The following is a 23,963-nucleotide window of genomic DNA, read 5'->3' as shown; positions in this document are numbered from 1 at the left end:
TTTATCCAGCCTGGTGTCAGATAGATCAGGTAGGGAAGATGTGCGAGATGGAGGAAAGATAATTAGTTCGGTTTTGTCCACATTGAGTTTGAGGAAGCGAGAGGAGAAGGAGGAGGATATGGCTGATAGACACTCTGGGATTCTGGAGAGCAGAGGCGCAACATCTGGGTCAGAGAGGTAGATCTGAGTGTCATCGGCATAGAGATGGTACTGGAAGCCATAAGACTTTATGAGTTGTCCCAGGACAAGGGTATAGATTGAGAAGAGAAGAGGTCCTAGGACAGAGCCTTGAGGAACACCAACAGAGAGGGGGCGAGATGAAGAGGTAGTATGGGAGTAGGAAACGCTAAATGTGCGGTTGGTAAGGTATGAGGAGATCCAGGATAGGGCAAGGTCACCAAAGGAAGGGACAATCTGTAGTAGGAGGCAGTGGTCAACTGTGTCGAAGGCAGAGGACAGGTCTAGGAGGAGGAGTATAGAGAATTGTCTGTTAGCTTTGGCTGTAAGTAAGTCGTTAAGTTTGGTCAGGGCAGTCTCAGTGGAATGGTGGGGATGTAAGCCGGATTGTAGGCTGTCGAAGAGAGAGTTAGATGCAAGGTGAGAGGAAAGTTCAGCGTGGATGTGCTTGCTCAAGTAGTTTGGAAGCAAATGGGGGCAAAGATATGGGGCGGTAGCTGGACATAGCGCTCGGGTCAAGGGAAGGCTTTTTTAGGATAGGAGTCATTGTGGCATGTTGGAAAGCAGAGGGGAAGGTACCAGAAGTTAGTGATAGATTGAAGAGATGGGTTAGGGATGGGATTAGTGTAGTTGTGAGGTTGGGGAGAAGGTGGGATGGGATGGGGTCAAGTGCACAAGTGGTGAGGTGTGATTTGGAGAGAAGATGAGCAAGATGTCCTTCAGTGATTTGGGGGAGGGAAGTTATGGGGTTAAGGTACCTTCACACGAAACGACATCGCTAGCGATCCGTGACGTTGCAGCGTCCTCGCTAGCGATATCGTTTCGTTTGACACGCAGCAGCGATCAGGATCCTGCTGTGATGTCGCTGGTCGCTGAATAAAGTCCAGAACTTTATTTGGTCGTCCAATCGCTGTGTATCGTTGTGTTTGAAAGCAAAAGCAACGATACCAGCGATGTTTTACACTAGTAACCAGGGTAAACATCGGGTTACCAAGCGCAGGGCCGCGCTTAGTAACCCGATGTTTACCCTGGTTACCAGCGTAAAAGTAAAAAAAACAAACAGTACATACTCACCTGCGCGTCCCCCAGCCTCTGCTTCCTGACACTTACTGAGCGCCGGCCCTAAAGTGAAAGTGAAAGCACAGCGGTGACGTCACCGCTGTGCTGTTAGGGCCGGAGCTCAGTCAGTGTCAGGAAGCAGAGGCTGGGGGACGCGCAGGTGAGCATGTACTGTTTGTTTTTTTTACTTTTACGCTGGTAACCAGGGTAAACATCGGGTTACTAAGCGCGGCCCTGCGCTTAGCAACCCGATGTTTACCCTGGTTACCCGGGGGCCTCGGCATCGTTGGTCGCTGGAGAGCGGTCTGTGTGACAGCTCTCCAGCGATCAAACAGCGACGCTGCAGCGATCGGCATCGTTGTCGCTATCGCCGCAGCGTCGCTTCGTGTGAAGGTACCTTTAGGGCATTGGTCTGGCATACAAAGGGGTTGTGGTGGTCGGACAACAAAGACTTGCCTTGTTTGGTCTATCTTATTTTTAAAGCGTGTGTGGCAAAGTACTCAGCAGAGATTAAGGTAGTCGGAGGGCGCAGTGGTGGGTGGAGGAGGAAGCTAAAGGTGTTGAACAACTGTTTGGGGTTGTGGGATAAAGAAGATACCAGGGATGTGAAATAGACCTGTTTAGCAGAGGTGAGAGCTGATTTGAATGCGAGTGTTGCTTGTTTGAGTGCAGTGAAATCATCTTGCGAATGCGTTTTCTTCCAACGCCGTTCTGTGATTCTGGATACTTGCGGAAGCTTTTTAGTGATGTTATTGTGCCAGGGTTGTCTATTGATTCGTTGCACTCTGCTATGCATGACAGGGGCGACCGAGTCGATGGCTGATGCGAGAGTGGCATTGCAGAAACTAGTGGCAGTGTCTGTGTCGTGGAGTGAAGATATGGAGGAATAGAGTCAGAGAGTGTATAAAGTCAGATCGCTGATCTGACACGCAGTGAAAGAGGCTTCCCGGTGCCTGCTGTCAGCATGCACTTACAAGCCACCTCCCTGCAGGACCCGAAAGGACCCAGCGGCCACCTTGGATCTGGGGGCCTGCAGGGAGGAGACAGGAGGAGACTCTCAGAACAACGCGATCACATAGCGTTGTTCTGAGGGTCCCAGGGAAGCACGCAGGGAGCCCCCTCCCTGCACGATGCTTCCCTATGCCACCAGAATGCTGCAATCTTGTTTGATCGCAGTGTTTCCCGGGTTTTAAAGTGCCAGGAGCAGTCCGTGACCGCTCCTGGCACTTAGTGCCGGGTGTCAGCTGTGAGAATCAGCTGACACCCGGCCACGATCAGCATGTGAAGTACTATTCCGTCCATGGGAATTAGGGCCCAGGTCACATGGACGGAATAGTACATCCAAAGGTAGAAAGGGGTTAAAGTGGCATTTTTTGATTAATTCAAACCACTGTTTGATTGGTTTATGGAAAAGAGCAGAAAGTTTGTAAAATTTTGCTACAAATCTATTTTGCCGTGGGGGGTTAACAACTTTGACTGCAATTGTATCTTCTAATCTAAATGGCACGATTGACAAATACAACTTACTTTTGTTTAATGAAGTCCATTGAGGGGATCAAGTAGGAAAACTATATAAATTAAGTACTGGCAAAATTTAGAAAAATTCTACTGATCCATAAGAATAATTTAACAATGAACTTACCACACTATGAACACAATGTTAGAAAATAAGTACATAATAAAGGTTACTAAAAAAGAAAAATAATAATTTAACCCTCAAAATGGTACATTACAAAAGAATAAAACTCTTCCACAGAAAAGAAGTCCTCATATGGTTATGTTGACTGAAAAAAATAAACAGCTAAGGCTTCTAGAATATTGTAATAAAATATATATAAAAAAAGTCTTTAACCCCTTCACGCCATGGCCATTTTGTTTTGTTTTTTTCCTCTTCTTCTAAGAGCTATAACTTTTTTATTTTTCTGTCAATATACCCTTATGAAGACTTGTTTTTTTTGAAGGACATGTTGTACTTTTGAATGACACCTTAAATTTTATCATGTGATGCACTGGAGAACAGGGAAAAAAAATCCAAGGGTGTTGAAATTGCAAAAAAAAAGTGTAATTTCACTATTTATTTTTTTTATTTACCAAGTTCACTATATATTAAAACTGACCTGGCAATATTATTCCCCAGGTCAGGACAGGTACGCATATACAAAACATATATTTTTTTTATTATTATTTAATTGGCAAAAAAAATTTGGACACTTATAAGAAAAAAAATTAAGCTTTTGTTGTCATTTTCCGAGACCTGTAACGTTTTAATTTTTGGGGATATGGGACTGGGTGAATGCTAACGTTTTTACTGATACCATTTTGGGGTAGATAATAATAATATTCAGTGCCACGTATATACATACGTATATACAGATTCGCGCTGGAGAAAAGCCGCTCAATTGCTCTATAAATGTCCACAAAATCGATATATTTGCAAACACCAGCCCCAACATATATTGATTAAAACATGGTTGATTGTTCATAGATTAAACTGGTCCATAATTAAAAGATATATATAAAAAAAAACATATGAGGGTGAAAAGCTAACTGGCGTTGATCAACTGACAAGCAATGTTTATAAGTGCTGATAGGAAAAATGTCCTCTTACCCGTCATGCTGAAGTTCTGCGGGATACAGGTATCGTTGCCCTGCCGTGCGGCGGCGGGTTTAGTCCAGAGTTAAATAGTCTTTATCAAAGCTAGTAGCTGCCCCGGCCGGTGGCAGCCACTACTCACCAAATTACGGGTAGGAGCGTAAGAACGGGTAGGAGGTATCCAGCTGAGCCGACGCCGCGTGTGGTGCGAGCGGTAACCCAGTACAATTCCAATTCAAATATTCTTCGTAAAATAGTTAATAAACATTGGCACATACTGAGGAATGATAAAATCTTAGGGGATAAAATTGTTAACCACCCTCGTTTTGTATATAAAAAATCCCACAATTTGGGAAATTTAATTGCGCCCACTGTTCAGAATAAATCCCTTCCCAAACAACTTACTTTCTTTCAGAATACATTAGGGGTTTTTTCCATGTCATAAATGTAGTATCTGTAAACAAACCACAGTGCACAAACGAACAAATATTGAAAAAGGTGATAAAAAATTTATAATTAAGGATTTTATCACAGGTTCCACTACAGGGGTGATATACAGTATACCATCAAATGCCCCTGTGGAAAAATGTATGTAGGGAGGACTAAACGCCCTATGAAAGTGAGAATCAACGAACATATTCGTAACATCAAAAATAAATTCATGGGCCACCCACTCTCCAAACATTTCATAGATCACCATAGTGGATTAGTGCAAGAAAGGGAAATATCGGGCATTGCAGTGGTGCATCAACATTGGAGAGGTGGCAATCATATTAAGGCTGTGTCCAGAGTAGAGACAAAGTGGATATTTTTATTGGATACCATTGCACCAAGAGGACTCAACAATGGAGTGGAACTGTTCGGATTCCAGTAATTAAGCTAATTGTGGGAGGCGATATAAGGATAACCATCATGGGGTAAGGATCATCCCTGAGGAAGGAGACAGGCGTCTCTGAAACGCGTTGGTTAGAGGTCCTTACCGCACTCCGTACACACCACCGGGTTATAGTAGCGGTCACGTTGGTCACTACGTCACACAGATCCTACAGACGAGCCGGACCTACTGCTCGCACCACACGCAGCGTCGGCTCAGCTGGATCCCGCTCCTACCCGTAATTCGGTGAGTAGTGGCTGCCACCGGCCGGGGCAGCTACTAGCTTTGATAAAGACTATATTTTAACTCTGGACTAAACCCACCGCCCCACGGCAGGGCAACGATACCTGTATCCCGCAGAACTTCAGCACGGCAGGTAAGAGGACATTTTTCCTATCAGCACTTATAAACATTGCTTGTCAGTTGATGAACGCCAGTTAGCCTTTCACCCTCCTATGGGTTTTTTTATATATATATTTATCTTTTAATTATGGACCAGTTTAATCTATGAACAATCAACCATGTTTTAATCAATATATGTTGGGGCTAGTGTTTGCAGATATATCGATTTTGTGGACATTTATAGAGCAATTGAGCAGCTTTTCTCCAGCGCGAATCTGTATATACGTATGTATATACGTGGCACTGAATTTTACGAATGTTACAATTTTTTGTGGTAAATTGTTGGACTCGCTGCAGGGATATTGAGACTTTGTGACACTTTGTGCCACTTTTTATAATATTGACAGATAATAATAATACAATGTTTTGATCGCCTCTTATTGCAATGTTGTGGAGGCCAAAAATGTAATTCTGGTGGTTTGATTTTTTTTTTTTTCGTTATGCCATTTACTAATTGAAAAAATTTATTTCACACAGCCACCCAAAGATGGCCACGCAAAACGAGTGTCGGGGTCACTGACACACGCAGGCAGGGGTGAACCTAGCCTCTCTGCTGCCTGAGGCGAACGGAAAAATGGCGCCCCCCCCCACCACAGTCCCTGCTGGAGGGGGGGCGGGAAGGAGGGAGGGAGGAGGGGGGGCGGGCACTTGACCCCGGAGTTTTATAAAAAAAAAACCTAGCAGCGCAAATCCAGTTACCGTATATACTCGAGTATAAGCCGACCCGAGTATAAGCCGACCCCCCTAATTTTGCCACAAAAAACTGGGAAAAGTTAATGACTCGAGTATAAGCCTAGGGTGGAAAATGCAGCAGCTACCGGTAAATTTCAAAAGTAAAAATAGATACCAATAAAAGTAAAATTAATTGAGACATCAGTAGGTTAAGTGTTTTTGAATATCCATGTTGAATCAGGAGCCTCATATAATGCTCCATAAAGTTTGATGGGCCCCATAAGATGCTCCATATTAAAATATGCCCCATATAATCCTGCATAAAGGGTAATAAGGGCCCCATAAGATGCTCCATAGAGATATTTGCCCTATATAGTGCTGCACAAGTGCTATGGCCCCATAAGATATAAGTATAATAGACTCCCCATAGTCCTCCATAGTATAATAGACTCCCCATAGTCCTCCATATAGTATAATATATTCCCTCTAATCCTCCATATAGTATAACGCACTCCCCATAGTCCTCCATAGAGTATAATACACTCCCATAGTTCTCCATAGAGTATAATACACTCCCATAGTCCTCCAGAGTATAATGCAGTCCCCATATAGAATATAATACGCAACCCCCCATAGAATATAATGCAGCCCCCCCATAGAACATAATGCAGTCCCCAACAGAATATAATGCAGTCCTACAGCATTATGGCCACCATGTACTGATATATATTGTATTCATGGGTGTGGAGAGCAGTGAATATTCATTCCCTTTCGTAGCGGGCACATGTGATCGCCTAGCAGCAGGAAGCCTGCAGCTGCGGCTACTGTGACCGCTATTAAAGTGAAATGAATATTCACTGCTCTCCACTACTATAGTCCCTCCCATCTCTCGGCACCGGCTTCAGTGCATAGTGGTGGGAGTGACTATGGGTGTGGGGAGCAGTGACTATGAATTTCTCTTTAGCAGCGGGCACAGGCTTTAGGCGTAGCAGCCGACTCCTGCCTCCTGTCACCCACTGCTCCTTCTTCACTGGCACTGGGCGAGCCCCTTTGACTCACGGGACCCATAGCAGCTACATGGTGTGCTGCTATTAGCGACACGCCACTGGCTGGGGGCAGGGGCGGACTCTAATAGCTTGTTGCCCCTGTTCAAGAAATGTGTCTAGGCCCCCCTTCCTGCCTGATACACTGCTTATGATGATGGCAATCTGGCAATGGCACCCTGGAGCCTCGGGCTCTGAGAAACAAGTCAGATTGCCCTCATTATCACTGCCCTGCAAACAGGGGCGTACATAGCAATCACAGGGCCCCCATAGCAAAAGTTCTATTTTGGGCCCCACACCTCTAAAAAATATATATATTTATATTTTTTCATTGAGATGGATATATATATATATATATATATATATATATATATATATATATATATATATAGTGTGTGTTTGTAATAAATATATATGTTACACATAGATACACATACATATACCTTATATGCAAACACACATACTGCAGTGTACATACATACAGATACACATACATATACCGTACATACATACACACAGATACACATACATATACTGTATATGCAAACACTCACATATACCGTACATACACACAGATACACATATATATACTGTCATACATACATGTACTATACATACACACATGCATATACCGTACATACACACACATACCATACATACATATACTGTACATACACACAGATACACATACCGTCATACATACACGCATATACCGTACATACACATAGATACACATACATATACCGTACATGCATACAGGTACACATACTTGTACCGTACATACATATACAGTTATATACACAAAGTATACACATACCGTACACACAGACATACACATATACTGTACATACATGAACATAAACATACATACCGTACATACAAATATATCGCACATACAGATACACACATATTATACGCACATACACATACTGTACATGCATACACAGATACACACAGAAGCATACACATAGACACACACACTGTACATACACATACAGTACATATATACATATACAAGCATATACATACACACATACTAATCTTGTATAGGTGATCAGAGGAGCCTTGGAGGACGGCAGTTTAGCTGGAGAGGGCTGCAGACCCCACTGTGGGGGATGGGGCACAGAGCAGACTGATATCAGCCCCCTGGTGCTGCTGTGCTGTCCAGTGCAGTGAGCTCCTCCCCCATCTCTTCACAGTGAGGACGGAGACGCTGCAGCCTGCTGGGAACAGAGCAGTGGAGGGAGAAGAAGTCCTGCTCTTCCTCCACTGATGTTCCTGCGTGCTGTGCTGCGGGGCCCCTGACTGAGTACTCACCAGTCTCCATTGGGACGCGCCATGCAGGAGAACAGAGACAGCAGCCAGTGAGCGCTCTCCTCAGTCTGGTGAGGAAAGCGTTCATTGGCCAGCGTCTCTCCCTGCATGACACGCGCCCCTTTTGAAGTCCTGCACTTCCCGCGCCGCTCTCTCCCCAGCTGAGGGTATTGGCAGGATTAGAGGAGGGAGTGACAGGGGCCTGATGCTACATGATACCGGGCCTGCCTGCAGGGGCCACCCTCCACCTCTCGGCCCCAGATCAGTGGCATTGGCGGTATGTCCGCTCCTGGCTGGGGGCCCCTAGGGGCCGGGTACTACAGAATCTGCCACCCCCTCTCTTCTGCCGCCTGAGCCAAAGAGCTCAAATCGCCTAATGGTAGCAGCGTCACTGCACGCAGGCACAGAGCACCTTATGGGTAAGCACTTGTCAGTTTATATATGACGCTGATGCTTCTATCTCTGTCATTTACAGACCATTTATACCATGAACTTTACTGATACCTGGTTTTCCTTTATCTCCTTTATTACTGTGTTACTGGCCCCTAGTTACAACATGTAGTCTATGTACGATTGCACTTGGTTGCCATCTAGTGGCTATATTATATTACTACCTTGAGATCATTTTAATTATTTTTTCCTCTGGATTTTTACGGTCAGCCATTTATACTACTACTACTAATAATAATAATAAAAAACCACTAGATGGCAGCAGAGTCACTCTCATCCAAAGAGAAGCTAACCAAAACATAAATAGATTTAAAATCAATTTATTGAGAATAACATGACAAAAAAATAAATATCTATATATAAAAAAGCTACAGCATATCCTCTAGGTAGTACCTCATGGGAGGAGAAAGGGAAGCACAATACAAACAATGTCCACAAGGACAGAAGAGTATGTGTATATAGGGAGCACCTAACCACCTATGGTCTTAAAATGGGCCTATAAACCTCTAGGTGCAAATTGCATCCATTATTGGAAAAGTAATAACAGGTCCCAAGTACATAGGTAGACTGAAATCTCCGTACCTACCCACTCCCCATATGCCTATAATGACAACCAATAACGCATGGCATGAGGAGAGGAAAGGTGTACAGAAGTGCTCACCAAATCAAGAAGTGAATAATGTGCGTCCTCCCACGTCTCCTTCCCAGCGCCCCGACGCGCGTTTCGCCCAGGCTTCTTCCGGGGGCGTGTCAGTACCCAGGCAGAGTGATTATTTATGGAATCCCTAAACCAATCCCGTGCCGAAAATCTCCCGCCAAGTGCCGTCGGCAAGTAACAAGCGGTCTTCTGAAATGACCTAGCGGCGCATGCGCAGATCCGACTAACTCCGGAAGTGATAGCACTTCATGACATCCGCCCGGTGAGCCGCAGTGGAACACAAGCGGTTACCACCAATGGCGCTGTCAGAAGTGCACGGAGATGGCGATCCGCGCATGCGCACAATCACACAGGAGAACTAAAGCACTAAATAACTAAGTGCCAAAATAAAAACAAAAACAGGAAGCGGTAGCCCCGAGAATGATAAGGCTCTCCATAGATGGATACATTAGCCAAACCCAACTAGAAAAAGAGCCTCATTGAAACTTACATATAGATAAGTAAATAAAGTGCATGGATAACTAAAGTGCATATAGTAATTTAATAAATTATTTAATAAGTGAGTACAAAATACTTAGTGACCACAGGTACCCAAGCTTATACTAATGCAGGCAAAAATACAGTGTATATATACCCTCCAAGAGATAAATACAGTCAATAGGAGAATATAATGAATCTAAAGTGCATTAGTGAATAAATAAATATATTTAAAGTGCATAAGGCTATATTACAGCCAAAAGGCCAGATGTAGTGATGGTGCCGTCCAAAAAGACGTAAAGTGAAGCGTGCAAGAAAAAGGGGGCTAGCCTAACTCATCTGGTAAACCCTATTAATAAGTAAATGTAATATATATACAACAATTGATGACAAAACATCCATTATTACACATGGAGAGCATATCCCACTCACATAAGTCACCATAAAAAAATATATAAATAAACATATAGAACATAGTTCCTCATAGACTACCAAATATATATACATATAGAATGAATCCCCCCTACAGGGCGATACACAACCATAGGTCACAAAGACCATACACATACATAAATGTATAAACATCTTCTGTTTAATAATATTTTTTTAAAAATATTGCCACCTTAATGTCCAAAAAATCAATTTCTCTTCCATATTTATACGATAGTCTGATGTTCTTGGAGTTGTTATTGAGATGCTGCATCATACGCTCCAAGCCCTCAACTGGGCCCTCCCATATGAACAGAACATCATCGATGTATCTCATCCAGTTATGGATATGACATATCCCCTGGATGAGATCCAGGTAGGGTGTTTTTATTCTATTTTGGTATTCGTGTTTTGTATTTTTTGTGTGCTAACTTTGTTTTTGATTTGTTTATAGTATATATTTATGGGTCCCGTTTTCCTTTCCGTGCTGTTCTGAAGATATTCCATGGGCCTCCACATTGGTGCTTCGGTTGAAGACTGTTCAAGAATTTATTTATTGTTATTTTTATTATTCATGGCTACGTATTTATAAATAAAAAAATATTATTAAACATATTCCCCATTTGGAAGAAGCTAATTGCGAAACGGCGCTTGTTGGGCGCGGGAGGCCTCCACATCACTCTGACCAGAACGCACAGATCCTTTGACACTTACAACTACAGGTAATATATCCTGTTTAAGGATTGAGATTTGCTCTTATGATATGCTTAATCAGTGCACATAGTGATTCCTTTTCACTCTCCAAGTGTTCCTATAGCACCTTATGCTAATACACTGGCATACATCTGATTGCTTTTCCTGAGCACTCTTCCTAAAGGTATTACCTTCTGATATTTAGTTCTGTGCGCAGTGTATTTTTGTGGGGTGCCTCCCTTGGTTTTGGAGGTTCCGTTTTTTCCCCCCCAGTCTTTTGTCTAATTTTATCATGTGTTATGCATTTTTAGAATAATATTCTGAATAAATTTATTGATTTTTAGTAGCTCTTCTCTCACTTCTTTTTTTCTCGTGGCACCCACCACTGGAAAATGTGTTTATGCATTATGTCGAAGTGACCCTAGCCATTGCTAATACAGGACTATGGAAATAATCTAGAGGATATGCTGTAGCTTTTTTATATATAGATATTTATTTTTTTGTCATGTTATTCTCAATAAATTGATTTTAAATCTATTTATGTTTTGGTTAACTTCTCTTTGGATGACAGTGACTCTGCTGCCATCTAGTGGTTTTTTCTTATGTATTTTGGAAGTACCATACGGTGTCTATGGTTGGACTTGTTGGTAATATTACTACTAATAATAACAATAATCTTTATTTATATAGCACCAACATATTCCGCAGCGCTTTACAGTTTCAAACACAACAGTCATAAGTAACAGCGTTAACAATACAATAATTAAAGCAAAATAAGACGACCCTGCTTGTGAGAGCTTACAATCTACAATGAGGCGGGGGAGATACAAAGTACAGGTGTGTATTTGCAATGATGTATTTACAATGATGGTCCAGCCATCTTCAGGGGGTGGGGGATAGATGAAAGTAGTGAATGAGCCACACACACATACACACATAAAATGACTGATTAGTGAACGTGATAGGCTGCTCTGAACAACTGTGTTTTGAGGGAGCACCTGAAACTATGCGAATTGTGGATGGTCCTAATATCTTGGGGTAGAGCATTCCAGAGGATTGGCGCAGCACAGAAGAAGTCTTGAAGTCGGGAGTGGGAGGTACGGATTAGTGCAGAGGTTAGTCGAAAGTCTTTTGCAGGGCGCAGCGGTCGGTTAGGCCGATAGACCGAAATGAGGGAGGATAGACAGAAATGAGGGAGGAGATGTAAGGGGGTGCTACACTGTGAAGAGCTTTGTGGGTGAGAACAAGTACTTTGAAATGGATTCTATAATGAATGGGCAGCCAGCGTAACGACTGGCGAAGAGCGGATACGGATACGTCTGAATACCGATTAGCTAGATAGACAACCCTGGCTGCTGCATTAAAGGGAACCTGTCACCCCCCACCCCCCCCCTGTCAGGCGTTTGTAACTAAAAGAGCCACCTTGTGCAGCAGTAATGCTGCATTCTGACAAGGTGGCTCTTTTAGTTCGGGTCCCTGGCACTGCTGAAAGAATCGTTTTTGAAATTTGTCCCTCATACCGTGAAATCGCCACGGGGGGGCAAGGTCTTTCCCCCCTAATCCAGAAGCAACACAGCCGTCAATCATGGCCTCTGAGCGCCGGCTCCCCTTCCTTCATTAGCGTCCCCGGCGCCTGCGCAGTTATCTTTTTTGGGGGGCATGCGCAGTTGCACTGCCCTTCGAACTTACAGCGCAGGCCCTGGGGATGCTAATGAAGGAAGAGGAGGCGGCACCCGGCGTGCAGAGGCCATGATTGACGGCTGTGAGGTGTCTGGATTAGGGGGGAAAGACCGGCCCCCGTGGCGATTTCACGGTGTGAGGGACAAATTTCAAAAACGATTATTTCAGCAGTGCCAGGGACCCGAACTTAAAGAGCCACCTTGTCAGAATGCAGCATTACTGCTGCACAAGGTGGCTCTTTTAGTTACAAATGCCTGGGGGGGGGGGGTGACAGGTTCCCTTTAAGGATGGACTGGAGAGGACAAAGTCGAGTAACAGGGAGGCTAATGTTTAAAAACTTTTTTGCAACCCAATTACTTATGACATTTATGTGTCTTTTGTGCACATTTTTGTGTCATCACTAGTGTTGAGCATTCCAATACTGCAAATATCGGGTATCGCCGATATTCGCTGTATCGGAATTCCGATACTGAGTTCCGATATTTTTGCGATATCAGATACCGGAATCGGAAGTTCCCATAGTGCAATTATGCACTATAATGGAGTGTGGGCAGTGCGTGGGCGGAGACTGCGTGTGTGTGTGTGTGTGTGTGCGGGCGGGGTCTGTGCGTGCCTGCCGGGGCTCTGTGCATGCCTGCCGGGGCTCTGTGCGGTGTGCCGGAGCTCTGTGCGGCGCGCCGGAGCTCTGTGCGGCGTGCCGGAGCTCTGTGCGGCGTGCCGGAGCTCTGTGCGGCGTGCCGGGGCTCTGTGCGGCCTGCCGGGGCTCTGTGTGGCCTGCCGGGGCTCTGTGCAGCTTTTTTTTTTACATTCAACACATTAGCTGTATGATGGGACTACTACTGTCCCAACATTGGCTAATGTGTCAATCACTGTCACTGTTGCAGGCATCGTCCGATGAGACTTGTAGTCCCATCGGACGATGCCTGCACACACGCACAGACCCCCGGCAGCCCGCACAGAGCCCCGGCAGCCCGCACAGAGCCCCGGCAGGCACGCACAGAGCCCCGGGCAGGCACGCACAGAGCCCCGGGCAGGCACGCACAGAGCCCCGGGCAGGCACGCACAGAGCCCCGGGCAGGCACGCACAGAGCCCCGGGCAGGCACGCACAGAGCCCCGGGCAGGCACGCACAGAGCCCCGGGCAGGCACGCACAGAGCCCCGGGCAGGCACGCACAGAGCCCCGGGCAGGCACGCACAGAGCCCCGGGCAGGCACGCACAGAGCCCCGGGCAGGCACGCACAGAGCCCCGGGAGGCACGCACAGAGCCCCAGCAGGCACGCACAGAGCCCCGGCAGGCACGCAGATCCCCGGCAGGCCCGCACAGACCCCGCCCGCACACACAGACACGCACAGTGTCCGCCCAACGCACCGCCCACACCCTTCCCCACTCCGGAACAGGATGTAGAAGAACAGAAAGGGCTTATTTACATTCCGATATTTGTGTCCCATTGACTTGCATTGGTATCGGTATCGGCGGTATCCGATATTTTTTGGATATCTGCCGATCCAATCCGATACCGATACTTCTTGATATCGGAAGGTATCGCTCAACACTAGTCATCACCATTTCACCTACTACCATTTGCTTCAAGAACCACTTATTGTAAGGTTGACTATTTTTTTGATATTTTCAATAAAATCTACGATAATTTTTCGTTAAATAGGCCTTTATTACTATTTTGTATCTACCTTGGGGTCATCACACTCCATTTTTTGTATTTTTATTCCCTTATTTTATATTTTGATAGATTGAACTTTTATGAACACATCGATATCAAATATGTGTATTTGATTATTTTTTTTGCTTTATTTTTAATGGGGCAAAAGGGGATGATTTGAACCAAGTTTTTTTTTAATTTTTTCATATTTAAAAAACAAAAAAACTTTTTACTGTATATAATATTCCCCTAAGGGGAACTTGAAGGTGCGATTGTCTGATCTTCTGTGCTATATATAGCAGTCCATCAGCACTGCTATGTACTGTATATGAACGCTAGCCACAGGTTGGCTTTCACAGAAGAATTGTAATGACCAACATGGGGTCTTCAGCAGACCCTCAGATATCATGATAACCCATAGTTGCCCCACAGTCACATCATGGGCACGCCGAAGAGAAAGTGGAACGACGTGCACCACTGTAGGCGAGTGTTAAATGCCTTTATCAGTGACTTGACAGCAGTATTTAAGAGGTTAACAGCTGCAGGTGGAGCTCTATTCCAACCGCGGCTGTTATTGGCACATGATGGCTGATTAAATCAGCCATCATGTGTGGGGAAAGATACAGGCTTGGCGTGCGAGCCTGCATCAATGACAGGGAGCAGGAATATGAGGTAAGTTTTTCATCATATGTCATGAAGGGGTTAGGAATAAAAATAGGTGTGTCCGTAGAGTTAAAGAAAATGCCCTAAAGTGCCAACTATTAGGGGTCTCATTTCTTTCTCATTTGTCATCCACTGCACTAAAGGAACAGTAGTGCCAGCATATATAGTGCTGGCAGACCGCTCAGGCTAAGTACCGTAAATGTCCACTAAAACAAAGTGAATAACTGGTAACAGAGCAGCAGCTAAGGGACTCATTGGATAAAAAAAATGTAAAACAAATAAGACACGGATGTCAATACAGAATATAAAGCCATAAATCCATGTATTTTAGGAGAGTCTGGGCACTGAGCTTCTTAGCCACGCCAAGGATGCACTGAGCACTGGAACATATGTGGCTAAGATTCCGTTTCTGCAGAATAAAGGCAGTGATTAGGGCACTTAGGGTATGTGTCCACGTTCAGGTTTGCTTCAGGATTTTATGCAGGTAAAATCCTGATCAAAAAATGCACCTGAGGTCACTGGCAGGTCACCTGCGGTGTTCCTGCGTGTTTTGCTCATTGTAGCAACATGCTGCGTTCTGGAAAAACGCACCGCATGTGCGTTTTCGCGGGAAAAACGCATGCGTTTTTTAATGCACAGTGGAGACAGGATTTCTTTAAATCCCCTCCACTATGCTGTAACATCTGGATGCTGCGTTTTTGACGCTGCGGCTCAACACTGCGTCAAAAACGCAGCGTTTCCTGAACGTGGACACATACCCTAAAGGTGCAATGTTTATAAGGAGGCCTATCCATTACAAGGCTGTGTGCTTCGTTTATACTGTCAGTTTGGGCATTCTCGCTTTGTCATAATTTGATGAAACATCTGGGATAATATAAGGGGTTGAAGACTTACCAAACTGTAGCTGAAGCAGCAGAGACTGGCAAATACTGTCAAGGAGACACACTGATTTGTCAGCAACAATAATGCATCCTTCACTGGTATTGCAAGCAAAAAGATTTGGATTAAAGGAAACCTGAAAGGAAAAAAAAAAAAAAAAAAGAGTACAGTCAATAAATAAATACGTTTTCAATCTCAGCAGTTATTCAATTAACCCTGCGTCAGGTGCAAAAGGCCTGACAGGCACAGCTCACACATCTTTGTTTCCCCCTCCTCTCAGTACCTTCCTATCTTTAAGAGCTGCTTAAAACCCCCCACTCAGTTTTTCCACTGTCCTTGCAGAGAGCAGGTGTGACCTCTGTGGCTGCTCAGGCTCATTGCACCTGAAGGTTCTCACTTTTGAAGATTCGTACTTTCTGGGGGTTTTCATCATAATTTATTTTTCTCGTTTTATGAATAATGTAAAGGCTGTAGATACTTTATTGAAGTAGGGTTTTCTTACAAATAAGAGGGCTTTCTTAGAAATGGTGTGTCTCTGATATGATAATTTGGTCTGCCAACCTTGCTTTTCTCTCTGCCAATGTGTTTCTTCTGCTGAACTTTTAAACTTCTCGTACTAAACGAGAAGCACCTTCCTTATCTCGGCAGCCAGCAGGGATTAAGGCACACTCCACTTGGTCAGTGGGCGCTTCTTGGGCCATTCGGCACCAGGCGTCAGCAGAACAAGTTTGCAAGGCTGCCACTTGGTCCAGCTTGCATACTTTCACAAAACATTACAGTATTCATTCTCAGGCTTCTGCAGATGTGGCCCTTGGCAGACGGCTTCTGCAGTACCACATTTGTAACTTACTGCTACATTGGGTAATAACAGTTGTTTGTTCCCCACCCAGGGACTGCTTTAGGACGTCCCATGGTCCCGTGTCCCCCAATGAGGATTAATTAATGAGGAGAAAAAGGGATTTTTGTGTACTCACCATAAAATCCATTTCTCCCAGCCAATCACTGGGGGACACAGCACCCACCCTGTTAGTCTAATGACTTGTTTTTTGTCTTTTGATTGTGACAGTTTATTCTTGTTAATGGTTTTTAAGCTCCTACTGCTTTCTTACCGAACTGGTTCACTTTGAGCCAGCAGGAGGGTGTATACTGCAGAAGAGGAGTTAATATTTCTATATTCACTTACTGTCCTTCTAGTGGCAGCAGCATAACACCCATGGTCCTGTGTCCCCCAATGACTGGCTCGGAGAAAATGATTTTATGGTGAGTACACAAAAATCCCTATTTTAATGCACAACAATTTTTAAACATGTAATCAGCCAAAAATACAGGCATTTAGGGTATGTGCACACGTCAGGATTTCTTGCAGAAATTTTCCTGACAAAAACCGGACATTTCTGCCAGAAATCCGCATGCGGTTTTTCGCGTTTTTCACGCGTTTTTTTCCAAATGCATAGAATAGCGGAAAATCCGCAAAATTTATGAACATGCTGTTTTTTTACCGCGATGTAAGAATGCATTCTAAATGATAGGAAGCATAATGTATGCATTTTTAATGAGTTTTATAGCATTTTTATCGTGAAAAAAACCTGAACGTGTGCACATACCCTTGAGATAAAAACACCCCTGCTGTTGTCCATATATTTAACCATAACAGAGTCAATATTGACACAAATATAATTATTTATAGGTATCAGTTTATTACATACATGCTATTTTATACTAGGTCACAATCTTGAAGACTATTCTGCCACTCAACTATGAAAGACTCCTGATCAACAAATCTGAGTAATCCTACAAACATTGGAGCCACTGGGTTTAATATTTCGCAAAAAAGGCTGTGCTCATATGAAGACTTACTTTTTCAGTGGAGGAGATTTTTAGTAGTGTGTCTACTTGGTACAAAGCGGTTCCGCTTTCTTGGCGAGAATCAATGTTCAAACGGCAACTCCCAGTATCATCATTTGCTAAGAGCTCAATATCATTCCACATATTGATGCTGTGTTTTCCTGTAAAGAAACGTTATATATATAATATATGATGCTGAACTAATCTGCAAAAAAATATAAAGTAACAGAACGCTGATTAACTATTTAATTCAAAATTGTTATTTTGAAGATTTCCCCCCCCCCCCAAGTCATTGCATCTAAAAAAAAAAAAAAAAATAATCCTGTATTACGTTTTCCTGTCCTCACATTCACCAGTAAACCTCATAATATACTGATATTACCTATAATGGGCCTGTAGCAATCTTGTTATCAATATGTGCAGGCTTCCAATTAAAGGGAACCTGTCACCCCCAAAATCGATGGTGAGGTAAGCTCACTGTCATCAGGGGCTTATCTACAGCATTCTGGAGTGCTGTAGATAAGCCCCTGGATGTTACCTAAAAGAGGAGAAAAAGACGTTAGATTATACTCACCCAGGGGCGGTCCCGCTGCGGTCCGGGTCCGATGGGTGCCTCAGGTCCGGTCCAGAGCCTCCCATCTTCATTCCATGACCTCATCTTCTGGTCTTCACGCCGCGGCTGCAGTGCAGGCGTACTTTGTCTGCCCTGTTGTGGGCAGAGCAAAGTACTGCAGTGCGCAGGTGCCGGGCCTCTTTGACCTGTCCCAGCGCCTGTGCACTGCAGTACTTTGCTCTGCCCTCAACAGGGCAGACAAAGTACGCCTGGGAAGCAAGCGCGGCGTGAAGAACAGAAGAGGACGTCATCGTAAGAAGATGGGAGGCCCCAGACCGGACCTGAGACACCCACCAGACCCGGACCGCAGTGGGACCGCCCCTGGGTGAGTATAATCTAATGTCTTTTTCTCCTCTTTTAGGTAACATCGGGGGCTTATCTACAGCATTAGGGTACCGTCACACATTGAAATTTTCATCGCTGCGACGGCACGATTCATGACGTCGCAGCGTCGTATAATCATCGCTCCAGCGTCGTAGACTGCGGTCACACGTTGCAATCACGGCGCTGGAGCGATGCCGAAGTCCCCGGGTAACCAGGGTAAACATCGGGTAACTAAGCGCAGGGCCGCGCTTAGTAACCCGATGTTTACCCTGGTTACCAGCGTAAACGTAAAAAAACAAACACTACATACTCACCCGTCGGTGTCCTTCAGGTCCCTTGCCGTCTGCTTCCTGCTCTGAGTGCAGCCGTACAGTGAGAGCAGAGCGCAGCACCGCTGTGATCTGCTCTCACTTTCCGGCCGGCACTCAGAGCAGGAAGCAGACGGCAAGGGACCTGAAGGACACCGACGGGTGAGTATGTACGGTTTGTTTTTTTACGTTTACGCTTGTAACCAGAGTAAACATCGGGTTACTAAGCGCGGCCCTGCGCTTAGTTACCCGATGTTTACCCTGGTTACAAGCGAAGACATCGCTGGATCGCTGTCACACACAACGATCCAGCGATGTCAGCGGGTGATCAAGCGACGAAAGAAAGTTCCAAACGATCTGCTACGACGTACGATTCTCAGCAGGGTGTCTGATCGCAGTAGCGTGTCAGACACTGCGATATCGTAACGATATCGCTAGAACGTCACGAATCGTAACGTCGTAGCGATGGAAATTTCAATGTGTGACGGTACCCTTACAGAATGCTGTAGATAAGCCCCTGATGACGGTGAGCTTACCTCACCATCGATTTTGGGGGTGACAGGTTCCCTTTAAAGAGATTGCCTGACCATAGGCTACAAGTCTGCTGTCACTCCATGTGACTGAAGACTTGTGAATCCTCACATTGCACAAAGTGTGAGAATTCTCCAGTGCAGGAATCTGGACAGCCATGTGACCACAAGTAAGCTGTTTGCATAATTCTGGAGACATTCCAACTAGACGTGTCCGACCTAGCTCAATACACTTGCACTAAGCGACGCAGCATTCCCAGTGGGATTATCAAATTATTTAAAAAAAGTCAGTTCGCTTCAGAAAAAAAAATCCTGACTGCAATCGTGCAGCCAGGCTCTGATTCATACACTGCTCAAAAAAATAAAGGGAACACTAAAATCCCACATCCTAGATATCACTGAATGAAATATTCCAGTTGTAAATCTTTATTCATTATAAAGTGGAATGCGTTGAGAACAGTAAAACCTAAAAATGATCAATGTAAATCACAACTAATATCCCATGGAGGTCTGGAGTTGGAATGATGCTCAAAATCAAAGTGGAAAATCAAATTGCAGGCTGATCCAACTTCAGTGGAAATGCCTCAAGACAAGGAAATGCTCAGTAGCGTGTGTGGCCTCCACATGCCTGTATAACCTCCCTAAAACACCTGGGCATGCTTCTGATGAGGCGGTGGATGGTCTCCTGAGGGATCTCCTCCCAGATCAATCGGATTCAGGTCTGGGGAACGGGCGGGCCAGTCCATAGCTTCAATGCCTTCATCTTGCAGGAACTGCTGACACACTCCAGCCACATGAGGTCTGGCATTGTCCTTCATTAGGAGGAACCTAGGGACAACAGAATCAGCATATGGTCTCACAAGGGGTCTGAGGATCTCATCTCGGTACCTAATGGCAGCCAGGCTACCTCTGGTGAGCACATGGAGGGCTGTGCGGCCCTCCAAAGAAATGCCACCCCACACCATTACTGACCCACTGCCAAACCGTCATGCTGAAGGATGTTGCAGGCAGCAGATTGCTCTCCACGGCGTCTCCCGACTCTGTCACATGTGCTCAGTGTGAACCTGCTTTCATCTGTGAAGAGCACAGGGCGCCAGTGGCGAATTTGCCAATCCTGCTGTTCTGTGGCAAATGCCAAGCGTCCTGCACGGTGTTGGGCTGTGAGCACAACCCCCATCTGTGGACGTCGGGCACTCCATCCTCCTGGAGTCAGTTTCTAACCGTTTGTGCAGACATGCACATTTGTGGCCTGCTGGAGATCATTTTGCAGGGCTCTGGCAGTGCTCCTCCTGTTCCTCCTTGCACAAAGGCTGTGGTAGCGGTCCTGCTGCTGGGTTGTTGCCCTCCTACGGCCCCCTGCACGTCTCATGGCGTACTGGCCTGTCTCCTGGCAGCGCCTCCAGCCTCTGGACACTACGCTGACAGACACAGCAAACCTTCTTGCCACAGCTCGCATTGGTGTGCCATCCTGGATGAGCCACTTGTGTGGGTTGTAGAGTCCGTCTCATGCTACCACGAGTCTGAAAGCACAACCAACATTCAAAAGTGACCAAAACATCAGCCAGAAAGCATTGGTACTGAGAGGTGGTCTGTGGTCCCCACCTGCAAAACCACTCCTTTGAGTGTGTCTTGATAATTGCCAATAATTTACATCTGTTGTCTATTCCATTTGAACAACAGCATGGGAAATTGATTGTCAATCAGTGTTGCTTCCTAAGTGGACAGTTTGATTTACTTGGAGTTATATTCTGTTGTTTAAGTGTTCCCTTTATTTTTTTGAGCAGTGTATTTAGTGGCTTGAGCAGCATCAATTGAATGACAGGTTTCCTTTAAAGTTAACACTTCTGTGAGGCAAATAACAGCGAATCCACCTCATATACTCCCTGCACTGGTCACTGAGCATGCCTAGAACACTCTCCATAGACGTCAATAGGCTATCTCTAGACCAGGGGTGGGGAATCTTTTTTCTGCCAAGGGCCATTTGGATATTTATACCATCCTTCGGGGGCGTACAAACTAGGTCCACAAAGTGCATCATGATTCTGGCACTGGTTTCAGGACGTAATCTTTCATTGCATGCCCTTCAGTGTTCAGACGTGAACACTGCATGTGTGTGCTAACAGAGGAATAAGAAATTAATGAGCTGGTTGTAATCAAAATACAGCTCCCTGCCCAAGAATGCGGTCCCTGAGAATCTGCTCGGGGGCCTGATAAAAGGTCATCGAGGGTCGAAAATGGACCTGGGGCCTGAGGTTCCCCACCCCTGCTCTAGACAATAGCTTCTGTCTTTGTAGCTACTGTAAAGTACATTTCTGAATGCTATTGGAACAGGACCCTTAATCAGATACAGAAAATAGAGAAAATGTCAATCCAGATGTGAAACAGATAAAAAAATATATATATTGTGCATTTGGTTTTGATAATTAAAAAATACATGTGACATATTCCTATTAGCTCCTTCCTAAAATTGGGCTAATATGGAGAATTTCCACTTTTGTTTTTTCCTCCTCTTCTTCCCAGACCCATAACTTTTTTACTTTTTGGCAATATAACCGTATATGGGCTTGTTTTTTTGCAGGACAAATTGTACCATTTTAACTTGTGATGTACTGGAAAATGGCAAAACAATTCTAAGTGCGACAAAACTGTACAAAAATGCAAAGTGGGTTTTGTTGCTACAACATTCATTATAAAGGCAAAAATGAGTGGCAATATGATTCTACAGGACAGTTTGCTTCCAGCGATACCAAACATGCATATTTTCTTTTAAGTCGTGAAAAAAAAAAAAAATTTGTAAAAAAATTTTTTACTTGCGCTGCCTTTCGTACACTTGTTTCATTTATCAGTCGAAGGAGATGAATGTTATTTTGCGACCTGAGCTTATGTTTTTAATCTACGGTATACTATTTTGCGCTAGATCTGATGTTTTGATTGCTTTTTATTGCACTTTGGTGTTGCAGAGGTTGAAAAATACAAATTCTGGCGTTTTCATGATGTTTCTCATAACAACATTTACGGATTGGCTCAAGTAATTTTAGATTTTAATAGATTGAACTTTCATACACATGGAGATACAACAGGTAAATTTTATTTCTTTATTTTTAATGGGGGAAAAAAGAGGGCGATTCCAATTTTTAAATTTAAAAGAAAAAAAATGTTTAGGCTTTTAAAATTTTTTATCGTATTTTTTATTTCGCTTTGGGAACTTAAACCTTCAAGCGTGAATACAAAACAAATCATGGACTCCTTTAAATGACATCCATAAGCTCGCTTTCACAGAAGTACTGTTATAGCAGGCAACCCATGGGAGCCCCACCATTGTGCCGCAGGTGGGTCAATATGCGGTTAGAATAGAACAGCGGCATTTAACAGTTTAGGCCTCTTTCACACTTCCGTCTTACAGCTCCCATCGAGCCGAACCCACAGCATCACACCCCGGGACTGTCCACAGCATTGCCCCACTTCTGCCGCCGCCGGCTTCCTGAGAAAGGGACCATGCGTTCTGTGACTCCACTGTACCACCGCTGGCCCTCAGGTAAGATACCTTAAATTCGAACAATAAAATGGACCCCCATCTTATAAAAATCTTTTTTTTTGTTTTGCTATTTTCCACCCCAAAATTTGGGGTGCGTCTTATAGTCCGAAAAATATGGTATTCTAGTGTGATCTACTCCTGAATACCCAGAGTTTTGAAAACTGTAGGCCACCTATCTGACTATTTTTGTCCATTTGCACTTGGCAATGGATCAGTTAACAATGGATGAAACCTAAAATGCTTCTGGTTTTCATCTGTCTTTAACAGAACCTCATTGACAGTCGGATCCATAAAAGAATAGGACATCATCGGTCTCATGGATTCGTTTTTAGAAAAAGATCTGTCTAGAGATCAATGAAACCCTGAGTCCATGTGTTGTCAGTTTAAAAAATGTGCATTGGATGTGTGAATGTAGGCCTTGGACAATCCTAGTGTCAGGACTCTGAACATTTTTTACCATTTGTGCATTACTGCCCTTTTCCAAGATGGCGTCTTTGGTCTCATGTGCACTGTGTCTTCCTGCTATAAAACTCCACCCCAGCCTTCAGTCTGTGCTAGAGTATTCTGCCTTGCATCCAGCTCCTGACCTCTGATTACTCCCTGGCTATATACCTGCTCCTGTGAACCTGTGTGGTGATCCTGCTACTTTGCTCTGAGTTCCTGCTGCAGACACCAGTTTCCAGTAATCCTCCTTCATCTGCTGCTCGTGTTTACTTCCATCTGCATTTGCTGGACATGTAAGCTGTTTCTGCTCTGCAAAAACCTGAGACTATTAACCAGGCCTCCCCGGTTGAGCTAAGATATGATTTGAACTGCCTTATAAGCTTATCTGTGTTTGGACAAAGACAAGGATTTATTCGTGTCAAGTATCCTCAAGAATAACTGTGCTTCATAGACTTTCTGCTTGATTGCATTTTCCTCTGAAGATTCCTATAGACTGCTAAGCTGCGTTTAATATTTACACCAAGTGTTGTGGACTTGAGTTTCTCTCTGCACCTGTTTGAATGACCATGTGATAATATAGACTTTACCACTTATAAAACTGTGTCCTGTAGTTGTCTTGTTCCACGCAAAGAGTCTCCTGAGT

At 44.4% G+C, this 23,963-nt stretch overlaps 1 protein-coding gene and 1 long non-coding RNA gene across 2 annotated transcripts in view; one reads left to right on the top strand and one right to left on the bottom strand.

Annotated features, from left to right (window-relative positions):
- Positions 1 to 23,963, bottom strand: part of KNTC1 (kinetochore associated 1) — a 352,480-nt gene that overhangs the window by 323,122 nt on the left and 5,395 nt on the right. Inside the window, exons 2-3 of the mRNA XM_077293161.1 lie at positions 17,579 to 17,727; positions 15,737 to 15,857 (exon numbers count right to left, since the gene is read on the bottom strand). Coding sequence (XP_077149276.1) covers positions 15,737 to 15,857; positions 17,579 to 17,710 — 253 coding nt within the window. The 5' untranslated portion in view covers positions 17,711 to 17,727. The remainder of the gene's footprint in view (positions 1 to 15,736; positions 15,858 to 17,578; positions 17,728 to 23,963) is intronic.
- LOC143810703 (uncharacterized) lies at positions 8,423 to 22,790 on the top strand. The gene is made up of 4 exons (XR_013223142.1): positions 8,423 to 8,553; positions 16,916 to 16,981; positions 17,445 to 17,506; positions 22,745 to 22,790. It is a non-coding gene; the product is annotated as an uncharacterized LOC143810703 (long non-coding RNA).

This window comes from Ranitomeya variabilis, chromosome 1 (assembly GCF_051348905.1).
Source record: "Ranitomeya variabilis isolate aRanVar5 chromosome 1, aRanVar5.hap1, whole genome shotgun sequence".
NCBI lineage: Eukaryota > Metazoa > Chordata > Amphibia > Anura > Dendrobatidae > Ranitomeya > Ranitomeya variabilis.
The sequence above is the reverse complement of the archived record's forward strand: the minus strand, read 5'-3'. Positions and strand labels throughout refer to the sequence as shown.